The 20,093-nt window shown below is 46.5% G+C and overlaps 3 protein-coding genes and 1 long non-coding RNA gene across 4 annotated transcripts; 2 read left to right on the top strand and 2 right to left on the bottom strand.

Moving 5' to 3' along the window:
* The first annotated feature begins 6,343 nt into the window (after positions 1-6,343).
* LOC133883159 (uncharacterized) lies at positions 6,344-8,898 on the top strand. Its single transcript, XR_009902824.1, has 3 exons — positions 6,344-6,980; positions 7,154-7,477; positions 8,442-8,898. It is a non-coding gene; the product is annotated as an uncharacterized LOC133883159 (long non-coding RNA).
* A 2,587-nt stretch (positions 8,899-11,485) lies between these two features.
* On the bottom strand, positions 11,486-12,930 carry LOC133883674 (arogenate dehydrogenase 2, chloroplastic-like). The gene has a single exon (XM_062323046.1). It carries the CDS (start codon positions 12,775-12,777, stop codon positions 11,719-11,721), a length of 1,059 nt encoding a protein of 352 aa, XP_062179030.1. The 5' UTR covers positions 12,778-12,930; the 3' UTR covers positions 11,486-11,718.
* A 1,909-nt stretch (positions 12,931-14,839) lies between these two features.
* On the bottom strand, positions 14,840-18,612 carry LOC133931310 (uncharacterized zinc finger CCHC domain-containing protein At4g19190-like). The gene is given in 7 exon segments (XM_062378164.1): positions 14,840-15,369; positions 15,483-15,597; positions 16,001-16,202; positions 16,482-16,510; positions 16,512-16,602; positions 16,796-16,947; positions 17,844-18,612. Coding segments are annotated over 7 exon segments (924 nt in total). The 5' UTR covers positions 18,123-18,612; the 3' UTR covers positions 14,840-15,313.
* Positions 18,613-18,819: 207 nt separating this feature from the next.
* LOC133931309 (arogenate dehydrogenase 2, chloroplastic-like) lies at positions 18,820-20,093 on the top strand. The gene has a single exon (XM_062378163.1). The coding sequence runs from the start codon at positions 18,820-18,822 to the stop codon at positions 19,930-19,932; it is 1,113 nt and encodes a 370-aa protein (XP_062234147.1). The 3' UTR covers positions 19,933-20,093.

Below are 20,093 nucleotides of genomic sequence, written 5' to 3'. Positions count from 1 at the left end.
ACCACGTGGCCGTGATGGTCTCTTGCACAAAAACCCCAACCACCCGATTTGTTTGATTCAACAAAGGATGCATCCGTGTTTATTTTGATCACATCAATCTCCGGTATCATCCAATATTATCCCAGTCATTTAGTCTTCTCCTTGTGCCTCATAATAGCTTGGGTGTAGTCAGCTATTGTCTTCCACACTATATAGCAAAGTGTTGTATTCTTGCTCGCCTCTCCTTCTCTGACGCCATTCCTTTCATTCCACCAAGCTCAGAGAAGCGTAACAACATGTAGCATCTTCTCTGGCTTCGTGGCAATAATGAGCATCATGACATCAAGAGCTGATTAACATGATTTAAATTTCATTCTTTCATCTTCCATAAGAAGCCCCCGAAATAATGCTTTTACATGCTTGCACTTAAAGAACAGATGACCTCCATCTTCATCAACCCGGCGGCAAACAAAGGACCTTGAGTCGACATCCATTCCTCTCCTTATCAGGTTTGTACACAGGGCAAGAGTGTTATGAGCTAACCTCCAAAGGAAATGCTTACTTTTCCCTGGACATTGCAACTTCCATAGCTTGTGCCAATGATCATCAGGAGCTTGCACAGCATAATTGGAGCTTGAACTCAATCCCCTAGCTTGGTTAGTGGCATCATCACAAAAGACATGGTAAGCTGATTTCACTGTGAATATCCCACGACTATTAAAGTGCCATGCTGGCCAAGCATCCATGGTAAGTATTCTTTCGGCATCTAGGACCCATAAGGTGTCTGTCGAGGGTTAGTCCCTGATAATGATTCTGGGTGTACTGGCCGATGGGCGCGTGAACAATGCTTGCGGTGTGCGTGTGTTGGTGATGAACTCAAGAACACAGGAGTTATCCAAGTTCAGGCCTCCCGAAGGATAACAACCATACGTCATGTGTATTTTGTTATCAGTGTTTATGAACTGGTTACAGATGAATCTTTTTTTCTCCCTAATGCTAGACTCGTTCTCCTCTTTATATACAAGAGAAGGAGAACTTATAAATAGGCCTAAAAACAGTCGACCCATACTCGTTAAACCTTCCACCTTTAGGCTATTATAATGGGCGGTGCATGTGCCCCTTTTGCTATGATGAAGCTGTCGAGCCTGTACCATCCGCTGGACACCTCCATGCTTACCTCACCCCAGTCAGTCGGTCTGCCCTGTCCCATCATCGGTCTTGCATGCGCGCCTGTGAATCAGCCTTACACGCCTGCAAGCTTGTCCCGTAACTTTAATGCTACGGGACGGGACATGGAATCTCTGCGCCAGTCACAACCTGTCCGATGGGGAGGAGTGCCTAAGGAAGTAAAACACTTGAGTGGAAAGCATTTTATGAGAATAGACTGGTTTGGTGAGTACATGTCCCGCGACTAGCGAAGACTGGTCGTGAGATTCCCTTATGTGGTAAGGATCTTGGTCGCGAAGGCGTAGATTGGTCACACGGTGGGACCCTGGTCTAGGAAAAAATCTTCTGTCAACTGGTATTGGCTGGTGTAGGCTCTCAGAACAGGGGACCCCCTATTCTATACACCGACAATAGCCTCCAAGCTCCCTCGCTGATGTGGTGGTCTGAGCGGTTTGCCACGTGGTCGCGGGTGGACCTGGTCGTACCACCTGGGTCTCAGGTCAACACAAGTCCACTCTGGGAGTAGCCATATACCAGTCCACTTTCGTGGCAGGTCCATAAAACCACATCCCGAGCGGAAGTTTTAAAGTTCCAGAGAGAGAAATACCGTGGGAGAGAGAGACATTGATTTTCATCGGACCTGAGGGAAATTCGACCCCCAAAGCGCGGCCTTTCAAATTTTGAGACGGCTGAGCTCCACGCGACGGTTGGGATATCGTGCTGGCCCTATAAATTGGAAAGCCAAAGCTTGCCCATGAATCCTTTTGCCATCCCCCACAGCCTCCAAGCCTTTGCGCTCAGAGTCCATCGTCTCCATCTCTACTCGTGTTCCTACAGCCACCCCTGCCGCCCCTAACATTTAGGATGGCCCTTAGCACGACGAGCCCTTTGGGGGCTACCAGCGCTCGACCCGATCTAGGACTTATGGCCTCGTGGTTATCATCCCTCGGACGCCCATACCTTTGACACTGCGCGAGCTGCAATTTTATCTCTCACCCTAACAATATGATCAATCGGATAGAACAAAACTTATACGCTACACAAAAACAAACTACAGATCCTAAAGCTCTAGCCCCGACTGTCTGGTTGACCGAAAAATTACCGACCAGGCGATCAAGCCTATGAATTAGAAAAAACTTACCATTTAGTGAGATCATTCATACCCAGGTTATTCTATAAAACAGAGTATGTTTTTGAATTCGAAAAAACTTACAAGCCATATTCCATGCTCGTCCAGAAGATCCTGCAAAATAGAAAAACAGGCTCGTTTCGAGCAACCTTACACATAGAACTCGTGTTTCGTGAGTTTGTGTAATTTGTGGTTGGCCTCTGGACAAGTCAATCGTGCCAGGTTAGGAAAAGCAAACCACTTTGTAGGGCCCCTCTCCCTTGGCAAAGATCTTGTTACGACCTGTCCTATTCCTGGACTCGTTTGAGGTCGAGGTCGCCTATGATCAGTGTCCGCTTCCGCACTCTGTGGTTGCAGTAGTGCCTAAGGCTCTGTTGGTATCGGGCTGCCTGAATTTTGAGTACATTTGTGGGACTCTTCGTTCAGGTTTGCATTGCCATCTCGCCATGTCTCCTGGTCGTCACGCGAGTAGTTAGTCATACGAGGCGATGTGCATTCTCTGACTAGCGAATTAAGTCTCGTTTGTTCGTAATTATGCGGTTTGGATGACCAAATTGCACTACCATTGCTCTTGTGAACTTAATCGCTGTTGTGGTAAAAAATTTCTTGACAGGTTTAGCCTCGATCCTCTTAGTGAATTTGTCGACTACCATGAATAGTAATTCAAAACCGTATGGGACTTTTAGGGAACGATTCTATGATAATGAGCCCCTAGACAATGAAAGGACAAGATAGTGGTACGGTTTGTTGTGCATGAGTTGGTAGTTTGGTATGTTGGCTATGGTTCTAATATGATCGACACCGTTTCACCAGCTTGCGAGCATCCTAGAGGGTCGTGGACTAATAGAATCCTTACCGAAACGCTTTCCCGACCAGAGTGCGGTATAAAGAGCGACTACCACATATGCCTCTAAGGATGTCGGGGAAAGCTATGCTCCCCCCTTCTTGAGTGATGTATTTCAGTAAAAGGTTGTTGCTCCTTTGGCAATAGAGGTGTCCCTCTATCCATGAGTATTTGTGGTCCTGCCACGTGACCCTTTCTGCTGACCCATCATCATCATAGGTTGGTTGATTCTGAATGTAGTCCAAGATCTGATCCATCCAGGTCGTAACCGAATCGAGTAGGGCGACCACATGATGGCCACCTGAGGTCGACGGCACCGAGTTGCCTCCAAAGGTGTTGCATCTAGTGCTCTGTTTCCAAGCGGAGCATCCCTTCCACTTTGGCCCGAGACTGCAGTGGGTGGTCATGTGAATCTTTTTTTTAAAGACTCCGATCGGGATAGGTGAGCAAGAAGAGGCTAGATGGGCCAACTCATCGGCTAGGAAGTTGTCCTTGCGAGGGATGTGCTAGACTTCAAAATCGAAGGAGCATCGCTCTAGCTTTCTCACTTCGGAGAGGTATGTCGCCATCGTCTGGTCCGAGTAGAGGAAACCCTCCACACCCGGTTTACGACCAGTAGAGAGTCCCTCATCGCTAGTGGATATTTTGCCCCTTGTGCGGATGTTGCTTGTATTCTAGATAAGAGGCCCTCATACTCTGCAATATTATTTAGTGGCCTGAAAATTTAATTGAAATGTGTACCTAAAGGTGTCGTAGGCTTGTGGGGTCGAGATTGCTCTAGCCCCAGTCCATTCAACATGCATGGCCTATCGACGTGTGTGGTTCTACGCCTGTTTGTCTCTAGTCGTAGAAAACCCTCACCGCTCGACGACCAGTACCGCTTCCATGACCTGTAGGGCTACCTGCAAAATAGGACAATGACTCCTCTTCTGGTCGAGGAGTGGTCAGTACAGGAGGAGAAAAGAGTCCCTTGTTGAGATCCTGGAAGGCTGCCCTTGTTCCTGGTATTCGCTAGAAGTAGTCGTTTTTTCTATTAGAAACTTGAAGAGCGGAAGACCATTTTTTCTGTCCTCGAGATGACCCTGCCCAAGGTCACACACCTGATTAGTTTCAGGGTACCCTCTTACATATTTATGGATCTTGCCTGGCTGATGGCTCTAGATCACGCTATAGAGGTCGCGTTGGCGCGGAGAGTTGTGCAAGTTAGAGGGTTGGTTGTCCTGACACGGAGGGGTCTCTGAGTGCTCCCCGCTACCGAGGGAGGACGAGATCTTTCCTGTCGTGGGGCCTGCCGCGTTCCTTGACGATCACGACCTTCACCAGTCCTATCGATGGACGTGGTGTTTGCCACCGTAGTTTGGCGTCGAGCGGTTTCAACCAGGAGGGTGAGGTCACGCAATCATGGCGCTAACAGCAAACCCTCCAGTACTGCTACAGGTGGGTGGCTAAGAAGTATTCGCACGGTCCGCAGATTATATGCAGGCATCATGGCCTTATAATCGAGTTGCCGAGCATGGAGTGGCGACATATCACAAAGGGGGAGCCCCTGGCATTTGTGCGATGTAACAGCCTTGGCGATGACACTGCCAAAGACTATGTCCTCTGTGACAGCTCCTTCGAGCGACGTTGTGGTGGTTGGGGCTATGTCAGAGCGTCCCGTGTTCAGCGTCGGTCTGGTTCCTCTTTGGACGCGTGGCCTAGGGATCATCGCCAGCACTCGAAACACGGGAGCTTCTGCTACCACGCATTGCATGAACTATCATGCAAACTTCCCGTCGAACCTCGAAGCCTTCGGACTCCGATTCGGTGTCCCATACCTGGAGCACACCTGGTTCATCTGGGTCGTATCTCATGATGAACACCTCATGGTGACCGGGGTCCTCGAAACGGGACTCAGCGGTTGCCGTGGATCCGGCCAAGAGTAGCTCAATCTAATCTCCAACACTTACCGAAACGCAGAAACGTGCCGTATACCTGGCGCGCCAACTGTTAAGGGTTAGTCCCTGACAATGATTTCGAGGTGTATCAGTCAATAGGCGCGTGAACAACGCTTGCGGTGTGCGTGTGTTGGTGATGAACTCAAGAATATAGGAGTTATCCAGATTTAGATCTCCCGAAGGATAACAACCCTACGTCCTGTGTATTTTGTTATTAGTGTTTGTGAACTGATTACAGATGAGTCTTTTTTTCCTCCCTAATGCTCTACCTGTACTCTTCTTTATATACAAGAAAAGGAGAACTTATAAATGGACTCAAAAATAGTCAATCCATCCTTGCTAAACCTTTCACCCTTAGGCTATTATAATGGGCGATGCATGTGCCCATTTTGCTCTGATGAAGCCACTGAGCCCGTCCCACCCACTGGACACCTCCACGCTTACCTCATCCCAGTCAGCTAGTCTGCCCTGTCCCATCACTGGTCTTGCACGCGCGCTTATGAAGCAGTTTGACACGCCTGCGAGCCCGTCCCGTAACGTTTAATGCCATGGGACGGGACATGGCACCTTTGCGCCGCCCACGACCTGTCCGCTGGGGAGGAGTGCTTAGGAAAGAAAAACACTTGAGTGGAAAGTATTTAATAAGAATAGACTGATTTTGTGAGTACATATCGTGGGATTCTCTTATGTGGTAAGGATCCTGGTCGCGAAGGCGTAGACTGGTCGTGCGGTAGGATCCTGGTCAAAAAAATCTTCTGTCAACTGGTATTAGCTGATGTGGGCACTTAGAATAGAGGACCCCTATTCTATACACCGAAAATATCTGTTACCAATTGATGATCCCATGTTTCCGTTGTTGGTTCTATGAGATTAAAAACTTTTGATATAAGGCTAGTTTCTCTTGGTGTAGCCAGTTCTCTTGTCCCTCTATCGGATAGATTTGCCTTAAAAAATAATTTTATAATAGTATAACTTTGATGCTCGTATGTCCATCTATGTCAGACATATTTTAAAATAAAAAAATCTTCAAAAATAAATTTTTATTTTTTCTTATGATGTATTATCAATTGCTACAAAATTAGCATCTTATTAAAAGTACTTTGAAGTATGAATATGTTGATATAAATTTGTAAATTAAACATATATATAATTTAACTAATTTTTATCAAAACTTATATTATTTGACCTTTTCAAATAAAAACATTTATAGACAAAGAGAGTACATTCTATAAACATACTGTATCAAAAATAGTACTATCATTTCATGCTTATCCAGTCGGAGCACAGCAGCCGTTGGGAGATGCGAGGGAGGCTATCATTTCATGCTTATCCAGTCGGAGCAGCCAGCAGCTGCGAGTCTGGGACCAACACTCCTGGGAGGCACGGACAGGACAGACAGCTCCGGGTGGGTGACTGCCCAGTCCTTTCTTTTCTCCATCTCTTCGCCTTGTCCTGCGCGTCCAATTCTGAAGTCCCGTTTGAAACGCGAAAAGCTTCAGGAATCATATACTACGAGTGAAAGCTAGTTCGCGTGAAATTAATTCTTGTGAAGCAAATAAGTGGAGTAGTCCTTATTCTATCTATTCCAAACCAGAGGCCTTTCGACTGGTTCAGAGCTTCATGCTGCTCGCGGTTATCAGGATCGCAGCCGTTCCTTTCTGCCATGAGTAGAACTTATAGTAAGGATCGTTCTCGGTTGATGTGGCCTGCATTCGGTATACGGAATACCTTTTCTGAGTACCAAATCGATGCATATTAATGAATTGATTCTCCCATTTCATGATCTGGCTCCATGGGTTTATACTGTAGGAACTGCTAGTTTTCTGTATCCGTCCATGCCGTAATCCCGTCCTTTTGTGTAAACGCCTTGATTATTGTGCAATCCGAGCCTGCCATACGAGCTGATAAAATTATTCAAGCTAAGGTGAGTTTGAATCTGACGTGGTTCTAATTAGCTCCTCCTGCTCTCTTCTACCCCCAATTCCTTTCAATTCTCCATGAATTTTTCTTCCCATTTTCATCCAGTTGTAGTGACACATAAGACCTTCTAGAGTGGTTTTCTTTCTGCCTGATGCAGGTGTTTTAACTTTTTTTTAGGGAGAGCAGGTGTTTTAACTTACTAAACTACAAGGATCACGTCAGAGAAATTGGTGCGAGGCTTGCTATGGCTCAACCTGAGGTCGTAGACGTCCATCGTGTGAAAGACTCTGAGGCCGTCGTCGGCCCGGTCCATGATGCAGGCAAGCTGATGTCGCCGGGGGCAATGCCATTCGCCACCATAAGGTTGAACACATCCAGTGCCTCGACGCCATGGCCGTGGCCCTTATAAGCCTGGATCATTGAACTGTACGTAGATGGCTATGGAGCGTGTACGTGCAGCAGTTCCCAACGAGCGCTTGGCTATTGAGCTCAATGGCAAAGGTAAATATGCAATGACAGGTTGGGCTGATTGGTTCTTTCTCCTAAGAAGTTAACCTAAAATTTGGTTAGGTTTCTGTTTGAATTAAAGCTAAAATTTGGTCGTGTCTGGAAAAATTGTACAGCCAAATTATTTCTATAGCAAAACTAGACAAGATTTCTACATCTAAACTGATCGTCCTGATTTTTGGCCGACCAGAATTTTGATTTAGTCTAAAATCAAACACTATTTGATATGATCAAATTTTAATATGATCCTCATTTTAATATGATCAAATTTTAACTTAACTTCCTAGCTCGAGAACCAAACAGCCCCAAGAGGTTTGGGAAGAGGTGACAAAATGGAATGCAAGGTCTGATGAGCCCTGGAAAAGGCAGATCATTTGGGCAGTGATCATCATAGGGTATAATTAGTTGTCCGTATGGGGGCAATTTGGCTTGACAGATGCGTATAATCTCGGATAGAAGTGTATTTGATTGTCCGTGTACACTGTTCTAGTCTGGTCGAATGGATACAAATTTACATCTGTAGCCTGGTCCGGTGAATGCAGAGCATGTATTCACTCATGCAGGCGGACTCACTTGTTAGTGTTAAAAAATCATTTGCATACGGACGGACAATCAATCACAGTCTTAACTTTTACACCCGCTCATGCAGCCTTAGATTCGATTAATTAAATAGAATCTCAACTTAGCATATCCAGATAGATACAATTACAGTACTCTTCTTCTAAAAAAATGACTTCGCTCAACCTACTTCCCAAAAACCTGTATATATTATCCATACAAAGTTAGACTTATACGAATAATCAATCACATCCCTAGCATTCCGAGAGGACCTGGTGACGCACCGAAGTGGTGCGGTCACCTAAGGTATGGTAGGGGGAGAAACAGATCAACGTGAGAAGAACCCTAAGCATTAGGGAAAATTAGAGTAAAATGGTCATCTATTTGCGAAATTTTGTAGGTGAGGGGATGGGGAAGGCGGTCGGGGCGAGGAGCGATCGCAGAGTCGCAATTTCGGTCAAAAAAAGAAGTGAACACGGTGTCACAATCCCACAGAACTGGATCAAGGCATGGAGCAGGATGAACTGTCCGTCCGAAGGGCAAGGCTCAATGTACAATTGGAAGCTTTCTGAAAAGAAAAAAAAAGTTGGAGGCCACGAACTGAACAACGTCAAGCATTTTGGCGCCTGATCTAGCCCCTCAAAGTTTGAGGCTCCCCATTACAGAGTATCTGAACAAGCACTCACTCTTATTCCCAAACCTGGCCTTTCAGAACTGAAAGAACACCAGTGACACACGGTAAAAGCTTCTTAACACTCACAGACCACGTTTACAAAGCTCCATGGAATGATTGCCGAGATCTTGCCCACCAATCCACATCGCTGAAACGTCCACATAATATATTACTACTAGAAAATAGCAGCCATCTGTTGCAACATCTTGCACAGAAGAAGCAGTGCTACCTGCATCATACGCAACGTGCCACAGTGTAGGTGGCTAAGTGCGTACCGTGAACTATTAGAACTTATGCGTGCAGTGCAGATCTGTCACCACCGGAGCAAAAGGGAAAGAAAATTGAGTAAATTTAAAAAATCTATAACTATTTTAACATCTATTTAAAAAATTATAATTTCTATGTTTATTTTAAAAAATTATAATTATTTTAACATATATTGTAAAAAACTACAATTTACTCATCACGGGTTTACCTGTCGTCCTCTGACAACAGATGAGCCTACGGTTAATCTTCCTATTATATGTCATAGAGGAGACAGTTAGGTTTACGGTGAAAAAGTTATAATTTTTATAACATATGTCAAATAATTGTAATTTTTTTAAATAGACACCAGAAGTTAGAGTTTTTCACAACATATATAAAAATAGTTATATATTTTTAAAATTAACTCAAGAAAATTTGGACGGACGAACGGGCGAAAAGGACAGGACTCCTCATCTGGTCTGCTTAAGGTCTGTTTGGCAGAGCTCCCAGAGCAATTTTCTTACTGGAATCAGGAGAGCTCTACCAAACAACAGCTTTCAACTTTTAGCTCCTTGGGTGAAATTCGTGGGAATGATTCTCTGAAATGACTAGAAATATGGAGCTAAAAAAACAGCTTCCTCTGATTCACTTTTCGCACAGAATCATTTCCTTCATATATTTTATTTTAGAGAATCACTCTAAACCACAGAATCACTTCTAACAGAGAATCACTCTCCACAAAGAATTTAAATCAGTGAGAGCTCTAACAAACAGACCCTTAATGTGTGTTAGGTAGGTAGTTTAACTTTGCGCCAGTGTTTTAGTATTTACCTACCCTTTCATAACGTATTTGACAGCAAAAGATAGAGTTTTGCCTGTCGAAATGTGTATTTACCTAGCCTCGAGCTGAATACGAATCTGCTTCTCTAACTTCGTTGGAGTGAGCCGCATTCAGTGAGGAGCGGCGTAGACAATTCACCTCCTATACTGTTCCTACCTGACTTGTGTGCTTGTGATTGAGCTGGCTTGTTCTATCATTTTGCCCATTCTGTGGCACAGAAAATCTCACAGGAATCTTGTATGAGTTTTGCAGGAATCAGCACAAATTCCGCAGGAAATCCTTCGGAATTTCTACTTTATAAATGGGGTCTGCTGAGTTCAAATAGAAAACACAAAAAAGACTTCTTCAATCCTTTGCAGCCGTGCTTGCATGTCTGCCTATACATCGTCTTGTCTTGCCGATATGTTGGCAGCAGATCTAAGGGCAGCAGCAGCCGCGTCGACCGGTGCACCCTTACCGGTCAACCATCTATGCCATTGCAGCTTCTTCTCTTTTTATATAGGAAAAAAATGCAATGAAAAATGCCGTGGCAGCTTCAACTGTTTGGTTCCATGATTTGGAATTTAGGAAAGGAAACTGTACATAGGGCATGGACACATGAGTTATCGCGTTTGTCCATGTCTCTTATCTGATATCTATCTATCAATTGATTTTCTTGTTACCCTGTGATTTTTCACCTATCCTCTGATATGATGTACACCAGCCTTGGTAGAATTTTCTCTTCCTTTAGAATTTGGACGACGCACCGTGCTTTCTGGACCAGTACTAGTTGAAATTATGAAACCAATATCCCTGATCTAACCGTCACTTTTGGCCTTGGTGGTGACTTAACAATAGCGTCATGCAGAGTGCTAATAAGCATCTGGCCCAATTCAATATCACTAGTGGTTTCCACGATGTGCAATCAAAGCACATAGTTTTGAGATTCCTTTGTAATCAGTGCTCCTAATACCACTGTCAAGAAAGTGCTTACCAACCAGACAGCACAGCGTTGATGAATGATGAGCAGCTGGTGGCTACCTAACCTAAACCTCGTCGTCGCAGTTTGCCGGGTCGCCCTCACAACCAACTCACTGCGAAATTTGGGACGACAGGACTCCCAGAGTCCAAAAACCAACTGATTTGTGAGTAAAAGTCACTGCAAATCCAAGATCCCGAGCGACACAAAGGCTAATTGAGATTGTTCCCGATTTTCTTCATCCTGATATCACAAACTCGCAATGGTAAGATTGTTTCTTTATGAGGACTTTTACATTACACCTAAATAAGTACATGCCGTTCATTTTCTTCATCCGGTGGTTTAGATTAGCTCAATGATACTCTATCGCCCATCAGTATCATGGGTATCATTAAAGAGTATTATGGGTATCATAAGGGTAGGATTGGAAAAAAAAACTATAATAACTTGTAAATTATATGTTTAATTAGGGAAGGTCAAAATGTTAGTTTATTTTTCAGATAAGTTTTCACTTATTCTATTCATTTTATTTATTAGGGTTTCCACCCTCTGTTAATCGGTAGATGATGGGTGGTGAAAGTCCGAAATCCGGTCAGTCAATGACGTAATTGCCCCTAAAGGTATCAAGATAATTACAATAATACTTACTAAAATGGACGGTTGGATCATAACAATAATATTCTTCACCATTTAGTATCATAGTGTACTGTAAAGATTCCCTTCTTTATTTCCCTTATTCATCATCATATCACAAATTCACAATGTTCAAGTCACCACAGTTCCAAGATTAGATTTTTTTTTTCTCTCCCCAAAAGAGGGGTTGTTCTTCTTTCCAAGAGAAGGAAATAACCCCTCTCAATTGAGAGAACACAGATGATGTATAGATTGATACAATGCAATGCATAGCAGGAGGACCCTGAGCAGCAGCAACCGAATGAAGTGATAAGAATTCGTCGTGGTTACTTGCGGACGTTGGAGGTGTTGGGGGCATGAGGGGAGCCCTCAAAGAGCTGCTTCCGGAGCACGTCGTGGAGGCCGTCGAAGAGCCTCTTCTTGACGGAGTCCATGGCCCATTCGAGGCGGTTGAGCAGCTCGGTGGAGTTCTTGTTGTACATGAAGAGGCCGTTGTAGAGGTCGAAGCTGTCGCTGCAGGTGTTGTCGACCAGGCGGAGCAGCGTCTCGTACCCCTTGGTGTTGATGGGCGTGGACCGGAGCTCGAGCATGGCGAGCATCCGCCCCACGGAGTGGGTGAGGAACTGCGTCTCCGCGGCGTGCGCGTCGTGCTCGGCGCAGCACATCTCTACCATGCGGCAGCCCTCCCTCTCGAAGATGTTGAGAAAGGCCTCGGCGCGGGCGCGGCGCGCTGGGCAGTCGCCGACGCGCACCTTGTCGAAGACGAAAGGGAGGCCGTCCCAGCCGTCGCGCGCGGACTCCGGGCCGAACATGGGGTGAGTGCAGATGACGTCGAAGTCGGCGGGGAGGGAGCTGAGGAGGAGGTTCTTGGGGAACTCCTTGACGGACAGGACGTCGACGAAGAGGGTATTGCGTCGGAGGCGGTGCACGGGGAGAGAGCGGAGGACGGCCTCGGCGGAGAGGATGGAGGTGGCGAGGAGCACCACGTCCGGGTGGCACTCGCAGAGGTCGTGCGGGTCAGAGAAGAAGGAGGCGCCGAGGGTCGCGGCGAGCGCGGAGTGGTCGGTGCGGGAGTGGGCCAGGAGCGTGTGGCCCTGCCGCGCGAAGGTGCGCGCCAGGAACTGACCGAAGTTGCCGAACCCGACGATGGCGATCTTGAGGCGCTGCCGCTCCTCCAGGATCCCAGCCACGCGGGACTCGTAGTCGAACGGCTGGGCGGCGTCCAGGGCGCGGATGCGGTGGGACCGCGCGCGGAGGGGCGCCGCCCACCGGCGCGGGGAGGCGACAGGGGAGGGGAGCCGGGGGCTCGCCGGAGCCGGCGAGTGGCGGCGATGGGGACGGGTTGGTTGGTGGAGGCGGAGGGTGGAGGTGGAAGACGACAGCATCTTGCTTCGGTTGGGCTCGGGTAGCCTTCCGCTGCTCTGCTCTGCTCTGGGCTTTGTTTGGGTTCCTCTTCCGGGGAGGAGAGAATGAAGATGCACACGAGTGATCCAGCAATTAGGTAGCAAAAATAAGGCCGATGTTATAATTGATGTGCCTAAAAATTTAGGACATTTTATAATCTAAAGGACAACGGTTCGATTTGGATCATGCACTCCTCTCCTCTGTTTCTTCTCCCCACGCAAGGCTGTGAAGAGCTCACCTGCCCACCTACCTTCACTCATCTCTGGCGGCTCGCGTGCTCGCTCCCCCTCCTCCCACCCTTCTTCGGCAACGCTCCCGTCGTCGGATCTGCCGTTGTCACGCTAACCCGATTTTGCCGAGCTGTCTCCGCTTGCTCCCACCGTGACACCGTTCATTGACCGTCCTTCACCGCCCGTGGCTGGCGGTGTCTCCATCGCTCCGCCTCTGCACTCACCTCGGACTAAGCCGGTCTGCCGCTCGCCAACCTCCCTCTAAGCCTGTCGCCTGTCGGGAAGCCACCGCCGCCAACTTCAGAGCCATAACCTCGCCACATCTGAAATTTAGGAGGCGTGCAAAAAAAAAAAAATCTTTAGGGTTGAAGGATACTGTATTGTTATTCTAGTTCTAGAAGCAGTAGAACTGGAGTATAAATATCATATAAGTATTTAACATCAGTAAATTTCTAGAAAGAAACATCATGTTTCCTTTATTTGCGCCTAATGGTACTGATAAAATATGCGCATTTGAAACAAGGGATCATATTGTAAGTGATGCTTGGGAATTCTTGGAGTCAAATTATTGGTTTCACTACTATAATGTTATTAGCTTTAAATATCTATTATAATCGAAATCGATGGTCAAAATCACGTGACATCGAAAACATAACTCTTTTTGTTGATAGAGGAAGAAGGATCGGTCATGTTTGTTGTATGAACTTTTTTTGATCGATTGTTGTACTAGGTAAATCGTAGTACTTAAAACTCATGATGATAGTTAAACTCCCGAAGAGTTGTGCTACATTTTGGTAATTCTACTGGGGTGAGGGAGGTGAAGTAACCAAGTGGAGATGAATTTATGTCCTACAGAGAGGTTGGAATTCATGTCCGACAATCCACACGAAATGTTCGATACACGTTTCCCACGTTGCCGTGCGTGTCATTCGTAATAGTTGTCTCACTATCCTACCGGACACAGGTTGAGACATGCCAGCCACATAGTTGAATTTTGCCAAAAGGCTTTCCAAAGTCCTAACACTTAGAAAAGAAAGAACTCCTTCGAAGTAACTGAAAGCTCAGCAACGATTTAAACATCAGGCATGTTCATCACTTGACAATAAGCATTCGAGCATAGAAGTGTTTCACATTTCATAAGAAACTTATTAGTGAGTCCAGAGTACACTGTACACCAGGAGGCAATCTGATGCATAAAAGTAAACAACACCTAACATTCTGAGGAACCCTATCTCATACTACAAGAATACGAATCGATAGCCACAACAACCATTCTCCCACATGACGGTATTTAGTTACAGCATACATTACTCACCATCGCATCACAAGGCCCTGCGGTAGCCACCGAATGTCGCATTCCCAAATCGCAATGGACCCAGGTGATCTTCAAAAAGGGGCCAGGTGCTTCTAATGCAATCGCGTCCAGAGTGATCCCTAGATGACGGTGAGGGCAGTTTATATATGCACTGCTGCTCATTTTCTCCTGTGATGACGGTGATTATTGCACCGATCGGAGTTTGAGTAATCAGAAGCACTAGAATCAGAGTAGTGCCGTTTCTCCCTCGATCTCCTTGAATGTCTACTGCTTTCGTAATGGTTCGATTCAGTATAGTCTCGCTTACCGCTCAATCTCTTTGATTGGCTATCGTCGGTTTCATGAGGGCTCAGATCAGTATGGCACTGCTTCTCCATCAATCTCATTGAGTGCCTATTGGTGTCAGTAGAACTTGAGTCACGGTCGTATCTCTTTTCCCTCGATCTCCTTGAGTGTCGATTGCTCCGAGCAGAACTTGAGTCACTGTAATATTGTTTCTCCATCTGTCGCGCTGAATGCCTCTCGCTCTCAGAGGAACCTGAGTCACTGTACTGGCGCTTCTCCCTTGAGTGCCTTGAATGCCTCTTGCTTTCTGTGCCTCCTTTGTCCTTAGAGAAGGAAGAAGGTGCACCTTCCGAATACACTCTTCTCTACTTCCAATGCTGTGTCTTCATATGCCTCCTTGTATCTTCGTTAGCCTCAACATTTGAATCAGAAGAAGATTCTGACCAGTGTTTCTTCTTATGCTTATGCTTTGACTTATGCTTGCCTTTTCAAGCTTCCACCTCAGCATCAGAATATGACGGATCAGAAGAATATTTTTTTCTTTCTCTTGACTCTTGATGCCCTATTGCTCTTCTCAGCTTCGGAGTCCGAGGATGAATGGCAACTGCTGTGATGTCTTCTGGATTCCTCATGAACTGCTGGCTCAGCGTGCTTATGCCTGCCTTTACTCTTGGATCGTTTCTTCGATTAGCTAGCAGAAAAGTTGGAAATGAGAGCTGGAATATCACAGTCGCCCAGAAATCCTGAAAGACAAGAAGGCGGTCAGCAAAATATATTAACTAATGGAAATCGTGAACTCGTGATGAGAGAGTTCGGAAACGTGATGTTATCTGTGTTTTAAGACTACTACTAATACCTCCATATTCATCAAAGATGTCTTCTGCAACAATCTGCTGGTTAGGATCATCTGGGTTGAATCCACCACGAGGAGGGATCATGCCTGGCTTCTGCTTAAGTTCCCACTTCAAAGGCTGACAAAGAACTCCTTGCATTAAAATTGATGTTTAAACAAGTACATGTGTCTATTGTCTGTATTGGTAGGGCATGGCATCAAAAGCTAACAAGACCATGCATACATGTATCTCCAAGACTGATTAAAGTATTCAGGCATGTGCTCAATATATTCCAACTACAACACATGGTTTCAAGAACAATGATGAAAGAAACAAACCATAATAAACTAAGATGTCTATAAACCAATTACAGGAAATCATGCAATTACTGATAAGTTAAATAATATCCAGTCATGGGTGACGAGGAAAAGGTCATACCAGCTATAAAACTGGGAGACAGATTTCCATGTTCTTGGTGTGGCTTGTTATTTCTATGTAAATTGCGACAGAAATATATTTCAGAGAGAGAAAAAAATCTAACCTCACATGAATCAGTGTGCGCCATTATAGCTGTAAGTGGATCATCCCTTTTCAATCGACTCTCCTCATTAGGCATGATCACATCCTTCATGGGGCATTCCCGGTCACCACTCTGGTGGCCGTAGTTTCCACACCTTAAACATCTAACATTACGAACTTCAACTCCAAATGGTTTAATCCTCACAGGAGCACCAGTGTCCAACCTGAGAGTAAGAGGGAAACACATACTAAATGTTAAGAAAAAGCATAAGAGCGATCTAAAGTCTAAACGCAGCATAATACCACTCTATTTGGATAAGTGAAATAGAGAAAACATGAAAAGAACGACAAATTAGGCATAACAGGAAAAGAAAAAAAATGTAAAATGAATCTCTCGTTTTGTTTGGTTACTCAATTTCAGAAAGAATGGACAGGAAGTATTTCGTGTTTCATGTTCATGATTGCTCAACGAATCATCACTAAACAAGGAGGATGCGAAGTACCTTGGAGCATTTTTTAGAACTTCGAATTCTTTGTTCTGTTGGCAATAGCCGACCAAAAACATCTTTCGGCCTATTTTTCTTATCTGTGATTGATTGGGTCTTTTCAAGTCCCTTTTCAGGCCTACACACAATGATAACACATGATAAAGAAACAGTCTGGGAATAATAGAAAACAAAAAAAATGAAACCTACCTATTACAGCTGCATGCTAAATACTCTCCAGGTCTTCGTACAACCGAGGCAGTTAAGAAAAGTAGAGGTTCTTTAAAAAAGAATTTAAGTAATCCATGAAAGGAAAAAAACAGATGACTTACATTGAAGAGGTACTCGCCACTGCAGCACCTTGAGCCACGTTTCCTGGATCTGACCTCCTTTTCTCATCTTCAATTTCAGCAGCTTTTGCACTCTCTGCATTGTAGCCAGGTGGACGCACGTACATGAAACTCACAGCTTTCATTACCTCCATCTGAACTTATAACACAAAATGAACATTGATGACACCAATTTTTCATGAATAGTAACAGTAGGAATGAACATCGAGGCATAATGATATTTCTTTGCTACATCTTAAAAGCAACAAAAGAGTTCTTGCAACTCTTAAAATGCAAGAATATTGAGTACATTTCACGGTATTAGTTAGACTGAGGGTCCTCATTCCAAGTGCGGAGAAATCTTTCCCGATTTTTGTTTAACTTACTGATTTATGTTCTTGGTAACATTTTTGGGAAACTTAAGTTGGACACTAAAAGAGCAGGACGCAGATTGCTCAATAGTATACCTTAAAAATGATGGAGATGGCTTGTGGTTGCAGGTGAATTTTGTGATTGGTGCTGTTGTCAATGGGTAACTGGACTTTGAGTACATGGAGAATTAGCAGTCTGGGGTGGATTAAGTTTCTATAGGGTTGACCGGTCAGAAATGTCAGTTCTTGTGAGGAGTGCGCACTGCACAGTGATCACAAAACAAATATAAAACAACATCCAGTCATCCACATTAAGTTTCTCTCTTGTAAGGCTGTAACACTCCAGGTTTGGTCATTCATGGGAAATGGGATGATGGGATCTTAAAAAATGAGCAAGGTGTTTCTGCAAGGTACTTGTGCATTGGGGATTGACTCTCCAGTAAGGCTTTATTGAGGCTATTATTCGATGAAATATCAGCATCCTGGCAACATTACCAGCGTGAAAACCTACAACCGAACCCATGCCGCTATTTCACCTATGGCGCTTATGCTAAATTGGTAATGACTGTAAGAGACGGCACGGCTACTCGCCGGTGACAATACAGGATTTAGATAAGCAGATAATTTGGCTAATGGCTACGAGCAATTGATTCCGGGGACGAGTAGCATATGTATTATACCTTCTCCTTGTCCTTCTTAGAGAAGAGCGCGGTCTGACGGAAGAACTCCTGCTCCTGCGCGAACTCCCGCTGCACCTCCTCCAGGCGGCGCGCGCGATTGGCGTGCGTCTGCTCGGCGATCCACTTGCGGCGCTGGTTCGGGTACGAGAGCGGGTGCCACGGCTTCTGGTTCAGGTACGAGTGGCTCCACGCCGTCCCCGCCTTCTCCTGCAGCTCCACCTCCCCCGCGGCCATCTTCCGCGCAATCCCCCCGCCGCTCCCCGTCACCTCCTCCTCCATCCCTGAATCCCTCTCCGGCCTCCGCCGCCTCTGCCGATCGGCGCCGGCCGAATCTCTCCTGTCCCAAGTCCCAACTCGCCAAATTGGACGGTTTCTTTTCGTTAATGAGATTTTTATTTTTATATTTCATTTTTTCAAATTTAGCAATTTAAGTGGCCGTTTGAAAAAAATATTAACTATAGACGTCAATCGCTCATCAAAAGGACGGCAGGTTTATTGTTTTTAAACATGTCATAGTTAAAAGGACCCATATTTGTCCTATATTATTTTAAACGAGCGTCTAAAATTACTAAATATGAAATTTTAAAATACAAAAAGAAAAAATCAAGTTTAGCCTACTGGCTAAATGGGCTGGCCCGTTAAAGTCAATACACCTAACGAATTTTTTTATTTCTATTTTTTAATATTTACAAAAGTATATAACCTTTAAAACAAAATAAAAATGTCGCTTTTCTAACAAAACGATAGCTTAAAAATACTAATATAGTACTTTTTAAAGCAACAATAATTTAGATATATAATATTTTGAAATAGATATATTTTTGCAAATATTGAGGAAGACTCTACGCCTAACCGTGGTTTCCTATATCACCACCGCCGTCTTTTTCCTCTCGAGAAAAAATAAGACCACCGCCGTCAACTCGGAGGTCGCCGGGGCGCACGAAAACTACCATCACGCCGCTCACCCAGGCGCGAGATGGAAATGTCTTCCTTCGTCCGCCTCCATCACCTACCCTGCCGCCGACCGCACGCTCCCACCAACGTCCGGTTCCGCGCGGCCGCCGCCACCGCGACCTGCCGGTGGCCGCGCCTTCCCGGCGTCGCCGCTCCTCCCATCCGCCTCCGCGCCACGGGCGCGGCGCGGCAGTTTGATGAACACGAGTCGTCGTCGTCCCGCGGGGTAAAGGAGGAGGAGGAGGACAAGCAGCAGCCGCGCCTCAAGATCGCCGTGGTGGGGTTCGGCAACTACGGCCAGTTCTTGGCGCGCACGCTGGTGGCGCAGGGGCACACCGTCCTGGCCCACTCCCGCTCCGACTACTCCGCCCCCGCGGCGTCCATCGGCGCGCGCTTCTTCCCCGACCCGCACGACCTCTGCGAGTGCCACCCGGATGTCGTGCTCCTCGCGACCTCCATCCTCTCCGCGGAGGCCGTCGTCCGCTCGCTCCCCGTGCACCGCCTCCGCCGCGACACCCTCTTCGCCGACGTGCTCTCCGTGAAGGAGTTCCCCAAGAACCTCCTCCTCGGCGCCCTCCCTGAGGAGTTCGACATTATCTGCACGCACCCCATGTTCGGCCCGGAGTCCGCGCGCGACGGCTGGGCCGGCCTCCCGTTCGTGTTCGACCGGGTCCGCGTCGGCGACTGTCCTGCTCGCCGCGCGCGCGCCGAGGCGTTCCTTGACGTGTTCGCGCGCGAAGGGTGCCGCATGGTGGAGATGTCCTGCGCCGAGCACGACGCGCACGCCGCCGAGACGCAGTTCCTCACCCACACCGTCGGGCGGACGCTGGCGCTGCTGGAGCTCCAGCCGACGCCCATCAGCACCAAGGGGTACGAGACGCTGCTCCGGCTGGTGGACAACACCTGCAGCGACAGCTTCGACCTCTACAACGGCCTCTTCATGTACAACAAGAACGCCACCGAGCTGCTCCACCGCCTCGAATGGGCCATGGACGCCGTCAAGAAGAGGCTCTTTGATGGCCTCCACGACGTGCTCCGGAAGCAGCTCTTCGACTTCGAGGGCTCGGCGGATCCCACCGAGGTGGTGGTGGATGATGATGATCTTGACACCGACAACGACGAGTCGGTAGAATAATTGATCGCACCGCTCAGTGCCATGTCGATCTCTCGCGGTCCCCTTCTCATCTTCCATGTTGGATCTTATCCTGGCGGCCAATGTTGGAGACGATCGAGCGCACGGTAGTCTTGATGCGTAAGATCGACGATGCTAGCTTATTCATAGATCATTGACGTGAA

Source organism: Phragmites australis, chromosome 10, assembly GCF_958298935.1.
Source record: "Phragmites australis chromosome 10, lpPhrAust1.1, whole genome shotgun sequence".
NCBI lineage: Eukaryota > Viridiplantae > Streptophyta > Magnoliopsida > Poales > Poaceae > Phragmites > Phragmites australis.
This window is presented reverse-complemented; position numbering and strand designations above follow the sequence as displayed.